Below are 22,136 nucleotides of genomic sequence, written 5' to 3'. Positions count from 1 at the left end.
TTTCCATGTTCCTTAAATGTCAGGGGTTAGTTCAAAAATACTATTTATTTTTATAAAAATACCCGAATCATATATTTAAAAGTTCAATCATCTTAATATATATATATATATATAATGACAGGCAATATCGCAAAGATATATTATAGGCAATTATTGGCTTTGAATTCAAACTTCTATAATGAATTGAGATACTGAGAGTGTTAACTGTAGTTTAAAACCTTCTTTTTTCTATCTGACTTAATTTGTCCCCAATAATGCCTTAGAAATATAATTTATTCATTTCCTAATTCGAAAAATGTGGCGGTGAATTTTGGCTAATTTAAGTAAAGTTTGCGGTGCTCCAAAAGGATTAATCAGAATCCTTTTTTCAATTAAATGAACTGTAATTTGTTGGAAAATGTATAACATGTTCAATTTTGAGAAAAAATATTCTGACTTCCTTTCCAGTTGACGTGCTGCAAATATGCAATTTTATTACAATGATTCAGTACTATGAAGTGTTGATCATAACTCATAAGTCATATGTAATAGATTTTAGTAATTAATTATTATTTATTAAATCTATATTTACATATGAGATTAAGAAAAGATCGATATGAATCACAATAGATATAGCTATTTTACTTCTGTGAAATGAAATTTCCTTATTGTTTGGCGGCTCTAGAGTTTTGAACTTTAGCTTGATAATTTTTTTGTGATTCCCCTAGACATTTCAGTCAAAAAAACTTTGGCTCCCAGACATACATGAAAGCATTCTCGTTTTTCTACGTTCAATCCAATTAAGTAATCTCATTTAGAGTTTCCGACTTTTGTATGCCTCAAAAACTCTACAGCTTCAATTAACAAGCGCGTTAGTATTTATAATGTGCAAGCCTGGTACTACCTTATGATTGGAACACGGAATAAAATAAAAATAATGCCTGAACCATGGAATTTTAGATTCTAGAATTAATTCTGTTAAAAAAAACTAGTTGAGTCTGGATTCTCTAATTTATCTGCCCAAGTGAATTTCCTTCCACCATAAGAGTGATGTGGTCAGCATATAGATCCAACAGGTGTTTCAATCCAGCCAAGCAAATGCCAAATCCCCCATACTTCCGTAACAGTACACGACTCATTTGCTCCATAGGAGCAACAAAAAGTAATGAAGAAACGGGGCTTCCCCGTCGGCAACTTTTCCCCAACAACATATCTATCTCTATTAAGTCCGTCTATGGAAAGAGTGGATGATCCATTATAAAGAAGAGCTCGAATTTGGTTAAAGAATTGTCTTGGGAGATATTTCTTAACGGCTATTAAGATAAAATTGTGATGGATAGAGTCGAAGGCCTTACAGATATCCACTGCTATTATAACTCCTAACCTCTTCCTTTTCCTAGTTGACTCTATTGCGGTCTGAATATTCCTATAAAAATATCTGAGATACGTCTCTCTCTCTCTTAAAAAACCTTTTTGCTCCGTAAATTTATTTAAACGTTTATTTAAAATCGGTTTTATTTGCCCAGCCAAGACACTATCCAAACTTCGATAGGCTTCGTTTAATATAGTTATAGGTCTCCAATGACCTAAGCTCGTTCCATTACCCTTCTTTGGAATCAATGAAATTCTTCCACGAGTTAATGCTGGAGGAAGTTTTCCTTTAAATTCCATTGTCTCCCCAAATTTCAAAAGATACGGGATTATGGCGTCAAAACATAGGGTAAAAAATTTTCCTTTAATGTTGTTGGGGTCAGATGCTTTATTATCTTTATAAAAATGGTTTATGTAATGTAAAATGTTTTCATACGAGAACACAGAATAATACTCTACTTTTTTGGATCTAGGAAAATAATTCCTGTGGCATCCAACGATATTCTGGAAATTATTATAAAATAGTTTCAGAATTGATTTGGATTCAGTTATACTTTTGCCGTCAATAATAAGTTTCTTTATCCTTTTAGCCGATATGTCGTTCCCAGGCAACAAAATTTTTAATCGCTTGAAAGGATTTTGTTCAATTTCAAAATTTCGCTTCATTTATTTTTCTGAAATCTCTGAAATTACCAAGTCTTGGCAATATCGATGTCCAATGTTGAGCAAACAAAGAACCATTTTTCATTATTTTCTGTATATCATCATGTATTTGGCTCATCGTCGCTTTCTTTTTTTTAATAGAAAGGATAGTAGTTTCACGAATGGTTGAGACTCAAATTTGATATAATTTTTTTTTATATGAAAAGGAAGAATCAAAAGATATTATTAATCTATCTTTCAGAGATGCCATAAAAATTTCGTATTGGATAACCCAGTAAGGTATTTTAAAACTCGTCTTAATGAAGCAGGTAAAATAATTCTAAAGTAACTAACTTGTGCAAAATAAGCAATTTTTATGAGTTCACAACTTTTTCTGATCATAAGAGTATAAACATGGATAAACTAAAGCATAATCGATTCTATACAATTTATGACCAACACGGCAAGAATAATCTAAGTCCTAGTCCAACTTTTTAAATACATCGATTATGTTGAGTTGACGTATCAATTTAAATATAATAGAAGCATTTGGATAAGATTCCATTTTGGTATACAGACTAACATTAAGATCTCCAATGTGGATTCGAATCATTTTGAGATTTTTAATGATCGATTGATGAAACGCAGAAGACTTTATGTTTGGACCGTAGACATTAATGACATTAAAACAAGACGATTTGGAAGTTACCCTTAACCTGTACAAATCACTTATAGAAGAAGAATTCTTGATACATTGTTATTTCCCTACAGATTTGGAAACGAATGTAATTATACCTCGACAAGGGCTGGGCCCAGTATTGTGATGAGAGTAATTTATCAGAATACAACAGGAACAAGAAATAGTGCAACGTTTTGAACGTACGTCCTGTAAACAAATAATATCAGGTTTCATCATATTAAAGTTTTCTTCATAATACCATGCCTGGATTTACGTTCTCTTCCACCTCTGGTATTCTGTGAAACGATTTTGTTCATGTCCATGTTTCTCTTGATATCATCTTGCTCTGATGTTCGTGAATATTGCTTTATAGACAACTTGGAAAAAATAGTGTTATTTTGCAGAGCGGAATATATAAAGATATTAAAAATATAATGAAATAATAACTTATCCAAAATTAGTCCTGATTTTTCTTAAATTTTTGAGGAATCCATTTGTTAAGAGATAACTCTGAGTCGGAAGCCTTCCTTTTAGAGATCGATCCAGATCCGGGTACTAGAAGACATTTTAACCTCATCCATGATATGGGTTTGGAAACTTTTTTTGGTCTAATCGATTTATCATTAGTCACTCCTTCCAATTTCGGAACTTATTAATTGCAAAATTTGTTAATCTCACTCTTCGGACTTGAAGCCAATTTCATATCAATAGAAGTGAGAGGTACATCTATATCTTCATGTTCTTGGGGTTGATCCTTATCAGCTTCGTTCCTCTTGGTCAATGTTGCCTCATCTATATTATGGATTTTAGATAGATTACTTAATAGGGGCTCCTTTTCAGGAGTACTACTGTTACATTACTTTATTTCGAAAAATAAAATAAAACAGATTGTAAATACAAATAAGATTTGTGGTTTACTAAACTGTTTGACTGAAGCAAAAAAACAACACTACTCACTTATCCGACTATCCTAATGAATATCCATGAAAATATAATCTCTATTGAAGTTTTAGATTTATATTATAGCTACTGAAATGGATGAATTGGTAAACATAGGGGTAGACTAAAAAATATGAAAAAATGAATGATTAATCTTCGATTTTTTCAGAGTAATTGGGATGCTTATATTTTTGCTAGATTAGGTGTGGCATTTGTGTTAATTTACTTCATCTCAAGATGATTGCAACTAATTAAATATAATGTCATCAAAACAACATTTATGTAAATATTTACCCCAACATACATTGATATTTGAATATCGGGTCAAAGATGCTGTAAATTATTCATCCCATTGATCCAGATGAATTGACAAAAATATAACTAAAGTCTGATATTTGATTCCATTTTTTCTCAAACCTGAAAATATATATATAGGAAAGATATAGATAATCAAAAGGTAAGATGACTTTTAAAATTTGGCGACTAAGGTACTTTTTTTATGTTAGTAAACTCGCCAGGAACATATATTTTTACAGTTTCAAATATAAAATATGTTTAGTTAGTTTTTGAAAGGCAAACTACTTGGAAATATTGTACTCGTTCAGCGATTTTTTTCTACTGAAAAACATGGATCAAAGAATTTGCATCAAATTTTTTGTATAAAATGATATGAAGTGCTACAACAACATAAAATATTGACAGTTGCATAAGATAAATCTGTTGCAAGTAAACAAAACTATTCCAAGATGGGCAGGAAGGTGCACTGGCGAGCATCGCTCTGGAGCAAATCCAAAACATAACAAAAAAAAATTGAGTAAAATTGTTATGAAAAATTATGAATATTGATAATGTATAATATTCATGTTGAGATAATAATTAATATTTTATATTAGTATTTTTACATAGAACATATCCAGTCTTATTATATATAATTTTTTTTTCCTTTTGAAAATATGTATTGTATTTTGGTGTTGATATATTTTAAATAAGACCTGCCTAATTTCATTTAATATTTTTTGATTATTATTTTGATAGACATTGATTTGACTACTAGTTTGGGTGACTCACAGGTAATTTAAATATATCTTAAAACTATTCAAAAAGAAACTGAGAGTTAATGAAAATAACTTTTTAAAATATTAATTATTTATGTAATTAGTATAATACAATTATTTCTTTGTTTACCTCTATAAAAAATACTCAATATTAATTTTCTAAGCTAATATTTTTATTTTAATAACAGGGAAATTAATATAATCATAAAATCAATTCAAATTTTTGTGAATGTGTCCTTCTGAAATTAAAATCACACTGACTTGAAAATAATACGGATTTGAATATTATAATTATGAAAATTTTAATTTAAAATACCATTTCTGATCAAGCATATCCGTGATTTATGAGCCCCAAAAATATTAAAATCAAGTTACAAACCTTGAAACTTTTAGAAAAAGTAACATCTCACAAGTATCTTAATAATTTAAAATATGTAATTAAAATTCTATAGGTCTCTCATCAACAAAATAGATTTTTTCTTATTCAAAAAACCAAATGTTATACAAAAAACATTACGTTACAACAAACTGATTCAAAAAGTAACTAACAAAAAACATAACATCTAGATATATACTTATGAAGCCATGATTAAGGATGAATATTGTAAACATTTTGTATTTAAGATCTTAAATTTTATTTAATATATAAAAAAGTACTCTCCAGGATTCAAATGCATCTTGGAAGTGATGTCAAATATTATCCTAGGATTAAAATCAAAATATAGACTTCCCAAGAATTAGAAAAAAAACTGATGCAAAGGAATTAATTTATACAAAAGAAATGGGAAATTTATTTATATATTGAACGCGCTCGCTTGATATTGTCTCATGTGGTTCAAAGTAATGCGTTTAAAAAAACATTGCATATATAAGAAAATGGGTTGGATATTAAAAGTCATTCAATTTAACAAAATTAGAAAGGAAAGATCAAATTAGATAACTAAAAATATGAAGAATTTTACGCAAATCCTGAGTTGTCTTTTGATTCTCGGACTCTCTATAGCTCAATGTTCTCCCACTGACTATGGCAGTAACAACTCCAATAGGAATAACAATGGAAGAAATACTGCAGGAAGTAGAAGCCGTAATAGATTAAGTGGAGGTCGCGTCGTCTTTGGTGGAGGACAAGACTCTTCATCCATTGGTTCTTCATCCTCTTCTTCAGCAATTGATTCAGGATCTTCTTCCTCATCTTTTGGCTCTTCATCTACCTCCTCCTCTTCATCTCTTGGAAGAGCTGAAACTCAAGTTGAAAATGGATGCCGTCTTGTTACTCGAGTAATCAATGATGTGGACTTTGAAGAGGTCAATGATCAAGTGTGCAAGACTGTGAATGAGTAAGTAGATACACATTTAATTGTAAAGTAGTCAGAATTGCTATATTTATATGTTCTTATTTAACAGACGTGTATGCAATACTCAATTCGTCGATGACTGTCAAAACTATCAGGATCAAGTCTGTGAGACTGTTCAAAAGAGAGAGTGCAACAACAAGCAAGAAAGGCAATGTGAGGACTTCTTCAGAACTGTAAGTGAGTCCTACACTGAGGATGAATGTAGAGATGAATCCGTGAGGGAATGTGAAAAGGCTTGGCAAGTGAATGGAGCTGGTGAAAAGATTTGGGCTGATGATCCTTCTACATGTATTCAAGTAAAGAAAACCAAATGCTCTCCTGTTTCCAAGCAAAGATCACGTCAAGTCCCGGATCAAAAATGTCAGACTGTGAACGTTCCTGTTTGTCGAAATGTTCCTCAGCAAGAGTGCAGATCTGTGACAAAGCAAAGATGTGAGAAAAAGCCTGTAGAAGAGTGCAATAACGTGCCCAGGCAAAATTGTCAAAACATTCACAAACAAGTTCCAAAGCAGGTGACACGCCAGGTCCAAGTAAGGGAATGTAACGGAGGATCTGGTCAAATTGAAATGGACGTAACCCCATTGGGGGCAACAATAGTCGTAATACTCTTGGAGGAAGCGGCAGCAGTGGCAGCTTTGTTCAAGGAGGCCGAGGAGGTAACCTTAAAGGAAATAGCTCTGGAGGCTCAAGAAACTCTGGATCTCGAAGAAACAGCAATAATAACTCTGGAAGCAATTTCCAAAAGACAACTGGATATTGAGAAATCCTTTTCTGTGATAGAAATTAACTTGTTATTTACAAACATATTATTTATGTTATTACGCTTACTTCTTCTCATAGAATACCAAAATATATTTCTAGTTTTTTAATTTAATTAATTGTGTACAATGTACTTTATTTGTTATTGATCCATGAAATCTCTACTCCCTTATGAAGTTTCAAAGTTTTCCTTGAACGAATTTTTATTCACCCTTCCCTCGTGGAATTTGTAATTCAGATTCCAATATTTCTTGAGATGGATAATCAAGTTAGAAGTATATTCCTTGGATAACTTTGATCTTAGTTTAGTCTTGACTCTTTGAGAATATAGAATCCTATTCTTTCGTTTTTAATGATAGAAGAAAGATATTAAGCAGTACGAACTATCAAAGCAAAGGCACAACTAAATGACAAATATATCTTGCTTAGAATGACTGAATTGTTTGAATGCCTTGTTTTTTTTTATATGTTTTATGTTGATAGTAATAACTTAAAATATCTTATTTTATATTTTACATTCAGAGCCTCATATCTGAATCTAAAAGTAAATGGATCCCGTCATAGTTTCAACTCTTGAATATATTCATTTTTATATATAGGTGAATAAATTCCTACCCAAGGAAGGAATCCACTCTACACTTGTATGAAGCTTAAGTTGGTTTTGGTTCTATTTGTAGAATAAATTTTCATCAAAGATCGAGCATCTCTTGTTGAAGATAAAGCATTTCCAATTTCTTCTTTTGAAATATTTCTTAATGAACAAAGAAGTTTTTCTGTCAGTAATTAATATAAATCGATGTAAGATAAACAAAGGCATCAAAAAATTTAATTTAGTTTCTCCATTTCATGAATTGTTTTTATTTGTTATTTTTAATATATGAAAAATTATGAATATTGATAATGTATAATATTCATGTTGAGATAATAATTAATATTTTATATTAGTATTTTTACATAGAACATATCCAGTCTTATTATATATAATTTTTTTTTCCTTTTGAAAATATGTATTGTATTTTGGTGTTGATATATTTTAAATAAGACCTGCCTAATTTCATTTAATATTTTTTGATTATTATTTTGATAGACATTGATTTGACTACTAGTTTGGGTGACTCACAGGTAATTTAAATATATCTTAAAACTATTCAAAAAGAAACTGAGAGTTAATGAAAATAACTTTTTAAAATATTAATTATTTATGTAATTAGTATAATACAATTATTTCTTTGTTTACCTCTATAAAAAATACTCAATATTAATTTTCTAAGCTAATATTTTTATTTTAATAACAGGGAAATTAATATAATCATAAAATCAATTCAAATTTTTGTGAATGTGTCCTTCTGAAATTAAAATCACACTGACTTGAAAATAATACGGATTTGAATATTATAATTATGAAAATTTTAATTTAAAATACCATTTCTGATCAAGCATATCCGTGATTTATGAGCCCCAAAAATATTAAAATCAAGTTACAAACCTTGAAACTTTTAGAAAAAGTAACATCTCACAAGTACCTTAATAATTTAAAATATGTAATTAAAATTCTATAGGTCTCTCATCAACAAAATAGATTTTTTCTTATTCAAAAAACCAAATGTTATACAAAAACATTACGTTACAACAAACTGATTCAAACAGTATCTAACAAAAACATAACATTTAGATATATACTTATGAAGCCATAATTAAGGATGAATATTGTAGTCATTTTGTAACGTAAATGATATACTATGAATATTAAGGCATTTCCAATGTATTTCAGACTATGTTAAAAACACTTTAGAGTACATATATAATCTATATGAGTATATAGTTTAATTTGATAAAATTGTAGACTCAAAGTAAATAATTATAAAATACAAAAAAAAACATATACTAATAATTGTAAATTTTTTAATTATTTTTATTTTCAACAATATATATAATTTTGTCAAAAAATTTAGATTTTAAAAATTATAGCACCACATTTCGACGCTGATACTTTTAAGTATTTTCCATTGCTACTATTATTGTTGTTTTTGCAAGATCCAGAGTCATTGCCTTTACTATTGCTTCCTTCGCTTCCACAAAAACTTTCTTACCATGGTTATCATATCCAACATTCTGTCGACAATTACTTTTTTCAATAAAAAATGACCACTTCTTTCAGAAGTATTACGGTCCGTATAACTTTCCCAAGTGTTGCTGTCACTGCTGATTCAACTAATTCTACCTTGATTTGATCCTCCATTTCATTTTTAACTTGGACCTTTGATGTCACTTGCTTGGGAACTTGTTTGTAAACATTTTGACAATTTTGCATTGCAGTGTTACTTCACTCTATTACAGGCTTTTCTCAGATAGATACTAATTCACAGATCTTCACTCTTACTTAGGAACATTTTGACAAACAGGAACGTTTCTAGTCGGGCATTTTTGATCGGGGACTTGACATAATCTTTGCTTGCAAACATGAGTGGAATGATTTTCTTTACTTGAATACAAGTAGAAGGATCATCAGCCCAAATCTTTTCACCAGCTCCATTCACTTGCAAAGCCTTTTTACATTCACTTACAGATTGATCTTTACATTTTTCCTCAGTGTAAGGCACACTCACAGTTAGGAAGAAGTCCTCAGATTGTCTTTTTTGCTTGTTGTTACATTATCTCTTCAGAACAGTCTCGTAGACTTGATCGTGATAGTTTTGACTGTTGTCAACAAATTGAGTATTACATACTCGTAGACGTCTTTAAATTAAGAAGATATTAATCAATTATCCTTAGTATTTTACGATTAGCTAATTTCTACTTACTCATTTACAGTCCTGTAAACTTGATCATTGACCTTGTCAAAGTCCACATCATTTATTACTTGAGTCACCCCATAGATCCATCTCCAGCTTGAGTATGTTGCGTCTTGACGAGGGAGAGACGCAAGCTTATTTATAATAGGAGAGATCCAGGATGACCGAGAGAAATGCGGAGAAGAATTCACGTGGAGGAATAAAGCTACACACTGTTTATATGCTCATGTGTATTCTAACTATACTCTGATATATTTACAAAGACGACACTATTTATAATACGTAAAACTCAGTACTTATAATACATAGACGAATATACAAGAAGATAAAAACCAGAAAGGACATTAAATACATAACATCACCCCCCAAGCACCAAATCCATGGCGGTGCTTAAACAGGTTCCTCTCCATGAACAGAAGCCTATAGATCCGCTCCATCCATGTCCAGGCGAGGACAAAGCATTCTTCCTTGTATTTTAAAAGTTTATCTCCATAGACGTGCCGTGCTCTCAGCACGCGCACCGGAGAAAGGAGGACAATACTCCTCATAAAGGTTTTAAGGACCCGAGCACCTTGCTCGTCCCTGGGAGAAATAACATTCACCCTTGTTGAGGTTTTAAGGACCCGAGCACCCTGCTCGTCCCTGGGAGAAACAACACTCACCCTTGTTGAGGTTTTAAGGACCCGAGCACCCTGCTCGTCCCTGGGAGACATCTTGCTCGATGTACCTCATCCAACTCGGGATGATCCACAAGAGAGACCGTTCCACATCCATCAACCAATGATGTGAACGGGAGAGTAGGAACAGTAGAGAACCAAAAGTGCGTAGGAACAAATCCATTTTTAATTATGTGGTCCCTCACCCGGACACACACTTCACTTCTTGAAAGTGACCAAGGTTCTCTTCCTTCCTCCACGAGGCCCAAACATAGGCACAGTCCATATTGCTCCGCCTTCCGCAGACGAACGAGCGTTCTCCCCATCGACGAAAAAGGGCTACCCAACTCCAACAGGGCTAGCTTCGCCGACGATCCCACAGCAGGGAGGTCACGTGATCCTGATCCCATCCTCGTCGCCAATGTTGCGTCTTGACGAGGAGAGAGTCAAACTTTTTATAAGGTGGAGAGATCCAGGATGACCGGGAGAGATGAGAGGAAGAAATGGCGTGGAGGAATGATACTACACTGATTATACGCTCATGTGTGTTCTAACTATACTCTGATATATTTACAAAGACGACACTATTTATAATACGTAAAACTCAGTACTTATAATACATAGACGAATATACAAGAAGATAAAAACCAGAAAGGACATATTAAATACATAACAGAGTACGAGTTCTTCCCAGATGAAGAGGAGGATGTAGATGAAGAGACAAAGGATGAAGAAGAAGATCCCAAACCAAAAGCTAAAGAAGTGGATGAAGAACAAAAGGATGTTTAGGAAGAATATGATGAAGAGTCTCGTCCTCCGCCAAAGACAACACAAACTCCACTTTTTCATATTTGTCTTCTTCTGCATGTGGCATTTTTTCCATTGTTATTTCTGTTGGAGTTGATATTGCCAAATTCAGTGGGAGGGCATTGAGTTATAGAAAGTCCAATCATGAAGACTTATCTCAAGATTTACGTAGATTGATTCTATTTATGGATTCAGTACCAAAAAGTGACCTTGTTTAATTTTAAGTCGTACTATACCAAGTGGTTCAATGAAATCTGAACACTTACTAATGCAATAAGTAATGAAGATTGTGTGATTTTGACATATTAGAGTATAAATAATTAGTTACAAAACAAAACTGAGCTCTCTCTCTTGCATATAAGTCGAGAAAATGACACTTGAATGTGATAGAAGAATTTCCATTCCCACACTCCTAGACGCTGGAGAAACCCCAAAGGAAGTCCCCGAGAAGTTAAGCGTATTTAAGACGACCATTTTCACCTTTAGCAAGTCCAAAATTTTGGGAAGGAAGAACGGATTTGTCAATAAGCCAAACTACATCCGGAGGAGTGAAATAAAACAGCCCAGGCCTATCCCTTCAAGTTGATGTGTTCCCATGCATGAGATTTCTGTTTTTAATACTAGACTATCCAGAGAGTACCATTTTCTTCGTTATAAGACTCATTGAATGAGTTTTTTGAATACTGTTGAACTTTTTTTGCCCCCTGCAGCACTGATGCCTACCCCCCCCCTCTATACCTACCCTCAAAGCCCATGCCAGTCAGCACTGGGAAGCCATGGCAGAGGACTACGTTTGGAGCGGGTGCTAGGCCATCCACCGACGCCTGAAGGCAATGATTGATACTAATGGTGGCTACATTAATAATGAAGAGAGCTCAGACACACATTTATTTTAAGTATTTAATTTTGTAGAAATTTTATTGTTTATTAATAAATTATATCTTTTGAAGTTTAAAATTCAAAGTGTTCAGATTATTATGACCCACTCGGTATCTTTACTAAATGCGTTTTTTAAATCGTATGTATTTTTAATCTTCAATCATTTTCTTACATATCTATGCATACAAGTTTTTCACTCTTCTTATTTTCTTTAAACCGGTAATTTTTACTAGAGAGCGCATTTGAACCAAAATATAAATTTCCCATCTGTTATTTAGAAGTACAAAATCCCCATAAATCATTTAATAAAGAGAGTGTTAGTAGGTGGATAAATTTTATTTTAGTTTGTTTGATATCTATGTACTAAAAGCTCTGTATTTGTACATTCATTAATCACATGTAGGGGTGTATCTAATTATTATTACTACTTGTGTATAATATTTTTTGTAATAATTTATACCAAAAATGTATTATTCAAGTTCTGTATTGATTCATTTTTCATGGTTTTGGACTCGTAGGGCACTCAGATCCATTCTAACTTGGACCTGCATTCATTTGAGCTTCACTATACGTGTTATAGTTTTGTGTTGATCCATATATATTTGTTGCAGTCTAGTCTATGAACCACTGCTATTGTTCCCTTGGACCGGTACATAAAACCGTCGGTCCTTCCGACTGTCAGTACTATAACTGATTTAAAATAAGAAGAAATAAAGTAGTGTGACATCATCAAGGATCAAGTTCTATTAATCTGTAGGATTGATATTTTGGACCAAGACTAAACTGGACAGGACTACAGTCTTCAGTCTAATTAACATCCAACAACATATTAGTTGTATATAACATGAATATAATATGGGTGATCGACAGTCCTTTTTATATGTCCAGTGACTTTTTATATATTAGCCCATAAATGTTTTTTTATCTAAAAAATTTAAAAGGAGGAATATAAACAAAAAAATGATTTTTGCAAATTAGTTATTTAGTAATTAGACAAAAATTTATTATGTTGGAAATATGCAACAAATGACATTTTCCTATGATAAAAGATTATTGTATAAAATAAAAAACAAAAAAGATATTTTTTGCCTTAGAGAGTAATATCAGAGTATAAACCAAAACAAAGATGGTTGTTTATACTTGTATGACATGTCTGTAATCTCGGGGGGGGGGAGGAATAATTTTTCCCGTTGTAGTAATTATTGGCCAAATAATGGTAAATAGTTCTTAATCGATCTCAAAAACTGGAGTCCCATCCGCTCTGTCTAAATTAATTTTGCATATCCTAGGACCGGTTCTTTTGGTCTTTTATGATAACTTCAACAGATTAAATGATGTCGTTACTAACTCCATCATTTCAACTGTTGAAGTTTTATCAAAACCACTTTCAAAGAGATGAAATACCTTAAGTTCAAAGTTCAAGGTGTTATTAAACGTTCTGGCTATCATTCATTATTTTCTTCGTTTTTATTTTCTTCTTTCCTAGTTAAAAGTGAAGAAAATTAAAAGGTACCTGGAAACGTAAGACTGAAGGCTCGAATTATCGGTAGTTAGGACTGATGAATGGTGAAAAATACTGGACTGAGTAGAAATGATATTGATTAGGAATGCAGTCCAAGGGCGGATCCGACACTTATGGTAAGTCATGCCAAGTCACTTCAATCAGGTCCTCCCAAATAAAAAAAAATCATCACTCCCCATAAAAAGCCGTAATTACAGCATTCCTTCTAAAGAAAATACCAGCATATTTTTAACTATTTACTATTAGATGTAAGAAAGCAATTGTTATCCTTATTGAAATCAAGTGCATATTCATATTAAGTTAAAAATGACATTGAACAAGATAGTATTTATTATTTTTATTTAGGATTGATTTTTTACATATTAAAGTCAGATTATTAATTTATGCGAAAAATGTGTTTTTTATTAAATAGAGGCCGCACCCTGTATGTAATTATGATTCCCATGTTTAGGTTACTCTAACTCTAAAACATAAAATGTATAATTATTTGCCTTGGATAGCAATCATTAGTTGTTAATTAATTAATAATTGATTCATTTCAGACTCTGCTTTAAAAAATCTCCTTCTAATGTATATATTTATTTGGCGGTTGTCATTATTTTTAATAGTGGTTCGAGCCAACTTTTGAAGCATCCTTATAATTAAATGAGTTAATTATTAAACTTAATGATAAAAACTCGTAGCAAATTAAAAAAAAGAATATAAGTTTTAAATAAAAGTCACATGATAAGGAATCAAAGTTAAATAGTAGCATGAATCATCATCAAGTATAGTCATTATTTTTTTTCAGAAAAGTGTCCAAGAATTTTTTATCGACTTAAAGCTTTATTAATCAAGTTATCTTGTATGGATCCAGACTTCACTCGAATTCGAAAAATCTTTACTCGAATACATCTGTGCTTTATACATTTAATACCTTACTATAATTTTAAATTTTTCATTCCCGGAAGAGAGTCGCTTTTATCAAAAATAAATAACTTACATCAACAACCACTGTCAAATTTATAAGGAGAATTGGAAGGACTTGACTTAGAGTTCTCACATGATTATGAGAAATAATATGAGAAAAATATCTACAATGTATGGATTGTTGATATTTTGAATAAAATGCAATAATTTATATTATAGAAATCTTTTATTAACAAACCTGATCCAAAAGTTATGTTCTTTATTAAAAAAAAAGAACCTTATAAATAATTTAAAAAACATCATTTGAAAATGAGAAAATAACACTTATATGTCACATCGACGGTAAAAAAGGGCCTTCCTTTTTGTTTTTTGGTTACTTTAAAACCAGCTTCCTCAAGGTACAGCACTATAACATAAAAAAATCGAACCCCGTGTGAAAATATTCTAAACAAAAACTCGTCAATTTAAATTTCAACAATGAAATTTCTCCTAAATCTAAATCGATAGAGAATTCTTTGTTAAATAATAAAGGATACCCAACAAAAATATGACTATGGGATAACCCCTAACCAAGACCGCCAAGGATTTTGACATGGGTGTAACAACAATGAGATACCTTACCGAGATGACCTTAGGATGTATCCCTACAAATTGAAGAGGCAACAGCACCTATCAAGCAAGGTAAAGGCTAAATGACTTGAGATAATCAATGTCATTTTTCAGAAGCTGAGGACTGGCACGGCTCCCAATATTATGCTCAGTGATGTTGGAGATTTTCACTGTAGAATAGGCTTTTAACCTCCAAAATGATCAGATTCTGGCCAAATAAGGTGAGCTGGGTGACCATGGAGTCAACAGAGTGCAGAAGTGACAGTTGTGATGGGCGGCCTTGACTGAGACAGAGAAGTTCCCCCTAGGTGTTTGTGCAGACTTTTGTAAAGATCAACACCAAGGAGTACATCAGCCCCATTCTGGAGGAAGATTTTCTTCAATGGGGCCAAAAGCACTTCTAGAATTAGCCATAGACCTTCCAACTAGATGGTGCCCCTCCCATAAATCCAGAGAGATGCAGCAGTGGGGTGAGGCCAATTAGAATGGCTTCTGGTACAATACAGTTTGGTCCCCCTCAAGCTCCGACTTAAATGGCATGGATTACTCCATATGGTCCATTCTTGAGAGCATAGCCTGTGTCAGCCCCAGTAAGAATTTGGAATACCTGTAGGCCAAACTGGTGGCTGCCTCCAGAGAGACTTCAGCCTGAGGTCAAAGCTAAGGGTGACCATTTCGAATGAAAGTTATATCACATGTTTTTGGAACTTGTGTGAAACTATGTCTATAATTGTATAGAAAATTTTGTAATTAGTGATATCATTAGTACTTAAAAAACATTTAACAGAAATTTCTGTCGAACCTGTAGATGTCATCTATTAAACTCCTAAAGATCTAATAAATATTTACATAGATATAATTTTATCCCCCTTGTGAACAAGTGGTTCACTAGTGTAACCTTTGGGCTTGCGTGTATTATAATATATTCGAAAGGGGGGCTTGATACTCAGAATAATAGTAGCGATATATTTTGACCCACCTTAGATACCATCTGCACAACCTGTTGGCCGAGGTATATTTTGAAAATAAAATAGTGTCTCTTGTGCTAATTTCTTATCGTACTATAGTTTGATTGTCTGAATACGATATAAATTTATATGAAAATGTTCTAGATCAGAGATGTCTAACATTTTAATATAATGGGCTGCATTGCCACTAAAAGTGTTTTAATGGGCCTCAGAACCTATTAAGTTAAATTTCTTGAAAAATCTCTAAAAAATAAAATAAAAATTATTAAATGCAAATTTATTTCAATTTTAGACCAAATGTAAAAAAAGGACAAATCTAATTCTTCAAGGCCAAAATTATTGGAAAAGTTAATATGGTAAAACTGTTAGAATCTCTGAAAATATAAGATACCGTCAAATATTTTTAATTTTTCTAAGCATTATGTGCGTTCTACGTGTTTTGATGATATTGCGACCATTTTGCTAAAAAAGTACTACTTGAAGTGAGCATGAGTAGTGGGCCACAACTAAATATTAGGCAGGCTGCAATCCACAGGTTGGACATCTTTGCACTGGATTATCAAATTGCTTGCAATGAAATTGTTCCTTAAAAAATCCTTAATGATCAAATTGCTTATAATGAATTGTTTAATAATCAAATTACCCACAATCCTTTTACCTGAAAATGTTAATGAATGTAAAATGGCCAGACTATTAGAAATTTTATAGATCACCCAGGCATTTTGCAAATTGCCCGCTCCAATGGGCATTAAGCTCATTGACTGGGCATTTTGCAAAATGACCGATTTTCCAAATTGCCCGTAACATATGTATTTCATCGGCCCACAAGTTGTGCAATATATAAGTATGGCCCGGAGTAGGTTCATATCCCACAACCAAATCTAATGTAATTGGCGAAAGAATCTCCTATATGACTCTATTTACTTTTTCCAGCGGTGTACGTAGTGGGCTCATACCCCAAAGCTAATTCACTGTTTTTTTATATGACCTCTAGACTTTAACTAAAATTTTTACTTATATTACCCATTTGACTTCCTACTGGTTGTTGCAAAGACGGTCACGATCAAGAATGGGGGGCTGAGGCTTAGAAACGTTGAAGACAATATTATGACACAGAAGAAACTCTGACGAAGACAAAAGCTGACAAAATGAGTACGAAGACTGACGAATAACTATTGGCTGACGAAGGCGAGACTAGATAGGACGAAGATGAGACTAGATAGGACCAAGACGAGACTAGATAGGACGAAGACGAGACTAGATAGGACGAAGACGAGACAAAACGGAAAATAGCCGACAACGTTAACACTGTGCTACAACAACTTCTGGGTACCTACTCTGTATTTGTATATTTAACAATTGGATTGACACTGTTTAAGCATGCATTTAATCATTTTTACTGGTGTTCTTTGTTTAATTTGAAAATAGAATATAATGATTTTATTGCTAAGAGGTTGAACCCAAAAAAATCCATATGTAATAATATTTCAACATCTGGAGTTCAACTCCATAAATTCATATCTTACCCTTATATTTTGTGTATAAATATGAATAAAACGGAGCCTGTCTTCGAAGAGTGAATAACCGAAGATATTTTTTTGAGTAATTTAGATCTGTGCCCATCCTCTTTTTCAGATTAGGATTACATCACTGAGTGTATGAATCCTTGAGTACCATCTTCTTTAAGCATCATAGTGTTGTTGTTTTTTTTACCAAGGGTTACCACTTATAAATAAAAAAAGTTCAGAAATTGCATTTTGAGGAAGTTAAATGCTCAGAGAGCTGAGGTTAGAGTTAAAATTTTTCAATGAATGTATTTTTGTTTTTTGGTCTGTGTCCACAAATTAAGCGCAATTATCGTTAATTTTCGTACTGTTGAGTTGCATTAATTGACTACCAGGTACATTAATTAAGTTTTAATTTCAACTTATTTCTAAATATATCGATGAGGTCGAGAGATATTCAAACTAATTATTCAATAACAATTAGCTTTTTGAAAGAATAAATTATTTAGGGCGTTTTAATTCAAAATAATTTTTTTTATTATTAAGATACAGCTATACTTCAAAAAAGTTTAATTTCTTTTGTTTTAGGCCTAGATATAAGACATATAGAGCTTGGATATTGTTTATACCTTGTAAACACATACATTTATACTCAATTTGAGAATATACTTTGAATAATCCCTTTTTGTATACCTGTGATGATCTTTGAGTGTAAATATAATTGCACGCCCGTAAGTTCTTTTTAATTCTAAACTTCCCTTACTTTATTTAGGTGTATAAAATTAGTAACAAAGCGCTTTTGAAGGTAAATACTTTTTCTTGAGATATTGATGCTTAGTGTAAAAAAAATCATGTAGATAATAATTGGTTTCTAAGAATTACGAAATTATCCCAAGGCTTGTTCTACCCATTAATAGCACAAAGCAAATATTTCATACACAAAGGTATCCCCACAACGTAAAAGATTCCAATCTATATATACTTTTTGTCAGCTGATGATAAGTCTACTCATTCAAATTTTTATATGTAATTGGAATGTTGATTTGTTACATCCAATATATTTTTTGCTAAGCTGTGGATATTCCTTATATGAAATACGAAATAGTTAATTAGTAGACATAATTAGCAAAAAACCATATAATTTAGATTCTTATTTACTCTTTTTTTTAAGGAAAAACATTCAGAGATGAAAAATATAATTGCTTTGGGAAATATATATATATATATTAGTGATTTGGAAGATTAAAAAAAAATCCTGATGCCGATTCCAATTCCTATTCTATAATACTTTAAATAATAGTTAAAAATACAATTTTGCTATGAAGAGCGTCCACAGGATTATATTTTAGGAGGGGGCTTGATTTTTGAATTTTTTTGGAAATTCAAATATACAATTTGATATTTAAATTTTTCAAAAATCTACAACTATTAACAAAAAAAAAAAAAAATACCTATGGCTATTATCGAAAAATTAAATTTTTTAAAATAGTTAAATACTAGTCCTAAATAAGAATCGGAATTCCAAATTTAACATTATTTTCCTGATGCCAATCCGATTTCAGAAAAATACCTGATTCTTCGATTCCCATTAATCGTCCCATCACTCATATATATATAAATACTAACAGTAATACTCTGCTCGTTGTTAAAAATGAGTCTTCAGCTCATATTTTATAGTATAAAGGTGTATGAGTTGACCTAAACGCCTCCGAGATTTGTTTCATTTCTTCTGGGGGAGGAGCTCTAAGATATCAATCCTCTTTTTGTACTGTGTGCTCATGGTGGCAACTAGAACAATGTTTTTCTTAGCAATCGACAGATAATTATGTTTTCCACAACATTACTCATCGAAACATTGTAAGATAATAACTCTTAACGTCTCAAAATTTGCATAATAGAGTATATAGAAACGGTTGCCCCTGTAGATATATATTTGTAACAATCACCTGAATTGGAAAACTTAGAAAGAAGATCCAGCTTTTTATAAATGTTATGTACAAGTTACGACTTTATATACTATGTTGTGACTTGTTGAACTAAAAAATGAGATTATAAATTTTAAACAAAGAATTTATATTTATCAATGTTGAGAATAATAAAATAATCAAATATTTCTAAGAATGTAGATAGATTATTATTGTAATTGTCAACTATTTTGTTGAACATTACTAATTGATAAGTATTATTCGCCATACTTCAAATGTCCTAAATTATATTATACGTAAATAAGTGTGATCAATTGTCCTCTTTTCATAAATTTATGATATTAATTGGATTTTTTGTTGGTTAAAATAAAAGTCAAATTAAAAATAAAAACCGAAATAAAAGTTAACATTTTGTAACAATTTTAACCTAAAAAAGTTCGTTTATTATGTCTAATAATAAACTATAAATTAAGTGACACGGATTAAACAGAAAAAAGAAAACATAACATCATCTTCCTTTTGGACTTATACTCGCAAATATTAATTGGTGAGAACAGTTAGTGCTGCGACCACATCACCATTTGTATTAAGAAGAACACATTAGATTTAAATATCTTTAAATCACTCATAATGACTAGTGTTGGGTTTTGGTCTGGAAATCCTAGACCGGTCTGACACCGTTATGAGATCTATCAATATTATGGTCATCACAGGTACGTCATAGTTTCTCTTTCTATCTCGAAATCGGAGACAGCGAAAGCTGATGTTGAAATTCAATTATAGCAGCCTTTTAATAATAAGGAAATAACATAGCTGATTGTAACGAAGAGACAATATATAATTGGAGTAGAAAGATCTGAACTGCTCAAATAAGTTTCCACATAGGATTATAAAATAATTAGATTTTTTATTGTATATTTTTATTTGTATATGTTAAATATAATTTTTTGTTTGAGGAGTTAATGACATAGAAGTTCATCTCTATGATACCTATTACATTCATCCTGTAATTAGACTGTAATGGTTCATGGTAAAAACAACAAGAAATTGTAGTATTTTATATAATGAGATGTTAGAGTACGTCCAGAAGAATAATGTGCATCTGCTTACTACGGACAAGCCATTCCAAAGAAGGGAGAAAGACCCCTTGGAAGAATTGAGAGCCAACTCCTGTCCCAACATCAAAAAGAACTCCTTTATCAGTGATGTCAACAACACTTGAATTATTTGAAGCACAACAGCAACCAGGTAATTTTTTTCTCTGATGAAAATACTTTTACCGTTGACCCCGTCTAAAACAAGCAAAACGATCGGGTATACATTGCAAGGCTGAGAACTGCATCAGGATAGTCACCAAGACCAAGCATACATTATTACGATAAAAATGTTAAAAAATATAAATATTTTGAGCGCTTTCTAAGTTTTTAACATACGTAACAAATTAAACTTCGGCTGTTTACGTCAATTATTCCCTTTTTTTTTGACGTCGTTATTTTATCTCTATGGGTATTCTTTTATTAATTTATGAATAAACTAAACATTCACAGAGCCCTTATGTGAGTTATACACGTATATTTGATCATTTAGAGAATTGTATTATTTTGTCGGAAATTGGTGCCAATCTATGTTGCTTTGTTAACAAACAAAGTCAAAAGAATACTATATTACATGGAATCCGCTGGTATTTTTTTCTTTCCCTTTTTTTGACATACTAAAAGAATAAAATTGTTGAAAAGGGAATTAAGCAAAAGAAGAATCTCACCATTATTTCATTTTGGTTCTTCGTTCTGTTTAATGAAATACAATACAACTTATATAAATTTTCAAAATAATTTATATAAGATGAATAATTAAATTGTTAGTTAGAATTAAGTTTTTTAATCTTTTTTTGATGAACTACATATTTTAGATAAATTATTCCTTTTTCTGTTTGAATGAATTTTATTATTGGAATCAGAGGCAAAGTTTTTGGAAGGCATATTGAAAAAAATTGTTCTTATATTAATAAAATTTGAACTCAAAGAATGGCCTTGGTCACATGAATCACAGAACCAAGTAAAGTCAGAAGAAAGAAAAAGTTGATATAGGATATAGTTGTAATTACCACCCGAAGAAGCAGAGACAGACAAATTTTTTTTTCACCTTTTAGGAACTGTCGGTAGCTAAGATGGTAATTGCCACCTCTAAGTTGCCGATACCACCTAAATCGACGCTCTACATATAGGATCAGAATTGAATTTTCGAAGTAGAATAAATTCAGCTTTTCCTTCGTTCAAAAGGTATTCAGCCGGGCCTGGCTGGCTCATGTTTTATGAGCTGCATAAAAGGTTTTGGGGTTCAATCCCTTTAAACTAGTTGCCTTGCAATTGATTTCCCATTTCTTAAGCCATTCCGCAAATGAAATTAAAAAAGCCTATTTGCTCTCTGTCATTTACTGAAATGGGATTTAAAAAAGAATCCTTTTTGGATACATGAAAAGAAGTCGAACAAAAATTGACACAATCCCAAAACCTTTTTAATATCTTCAAGACTTTTGCAGTTTCTCTAAAGGGATGATATTCTTCTTCTTGTTTTGCGTAATATTCTTGAGTCTTATTGGTTCGTGGGAAAATCTGACACACAAATTGACGTTACCTTTTTCAATGGGATGTGGAGCAATAACTTTATGAAATAGTTTATGCATATTTTTGAAGCCAATGTCAGTCTGCATCTCAAACATTTTCTTGACATGCTTAAAGTCTCAATGGATGACAAAACCCTCGTCGTCATAGGATAAACATAATAA

At 31.7% G+C, this 22,136-nt stretch overlaps 1 protein-coding gene across 1 annotated transcript; it reads left to right on the top strand.

The window, feature by feature from the left end:
- The first annotated feature begins 5,462 nt into the window (after window positions 1-5,462).
- LOC121114157 (uncharacterized) lies at window positions 5,463-6,894 on the top strand. Its single transcript, XM_040708025.2, has 2 exons — window positions 5,463-6,002; window positions 6,070-6,894. The coding sequence occupies exons 1-2, from the start codon at window positions 5,614-5,616 to the stop codon at window positions 6,887-6,889; spliced, it is 1,209 nt and encodes a 402-aa protein (XP_040563959.1). The 5' UTR covers window positions 5,463-5,613; the 3' UTR covers window positions 6,890-6,894.
- The last annotated feature ends 15,242 nt before the right edge of the window (window positions 6,895-22,136 follow it).

The sequence above is a fragment of the Lepeophtheirus salmonis genome, chromosome 3 (assembly GCF_016086655.4).
Source record: "Lepeophtheirus salmonis chromosome 3, UVic_Lsal_1.4, whole genome shotgun sequence".
Classification (NCBI taxonomy): domain Eukaryota; kingdom Metazoa; phylum Arthropoda; class Copepoda; order Siphonostomatoida; family Caligidae; genus Lepeophtheirus; species Lepeophtheirus salmonis.
Note: the sequence above shows the minus strand (reverse complement) of the source record. Positions and strands in the feature narration are given on the sequence as shown.

What these genes read in the sequence shown, in the direction of transcription:
- LOC121114157 (XM_040708025.2), top strand. Translation starts at nt 5,614, where the DNA reads ATGAAGAATTTTACGCAAATCCTGAGTTGTCTTTTGATTCTCGGACTC. An exon ending in GTGTGCAAGACTGTGAATGA is followed by an intron (nt 6,003 to 6,069) that starts GTAAGTAGATAC and finishes CTTATTTAACAG; the next exon opens with ACGTGTATGCAATACTCAAT.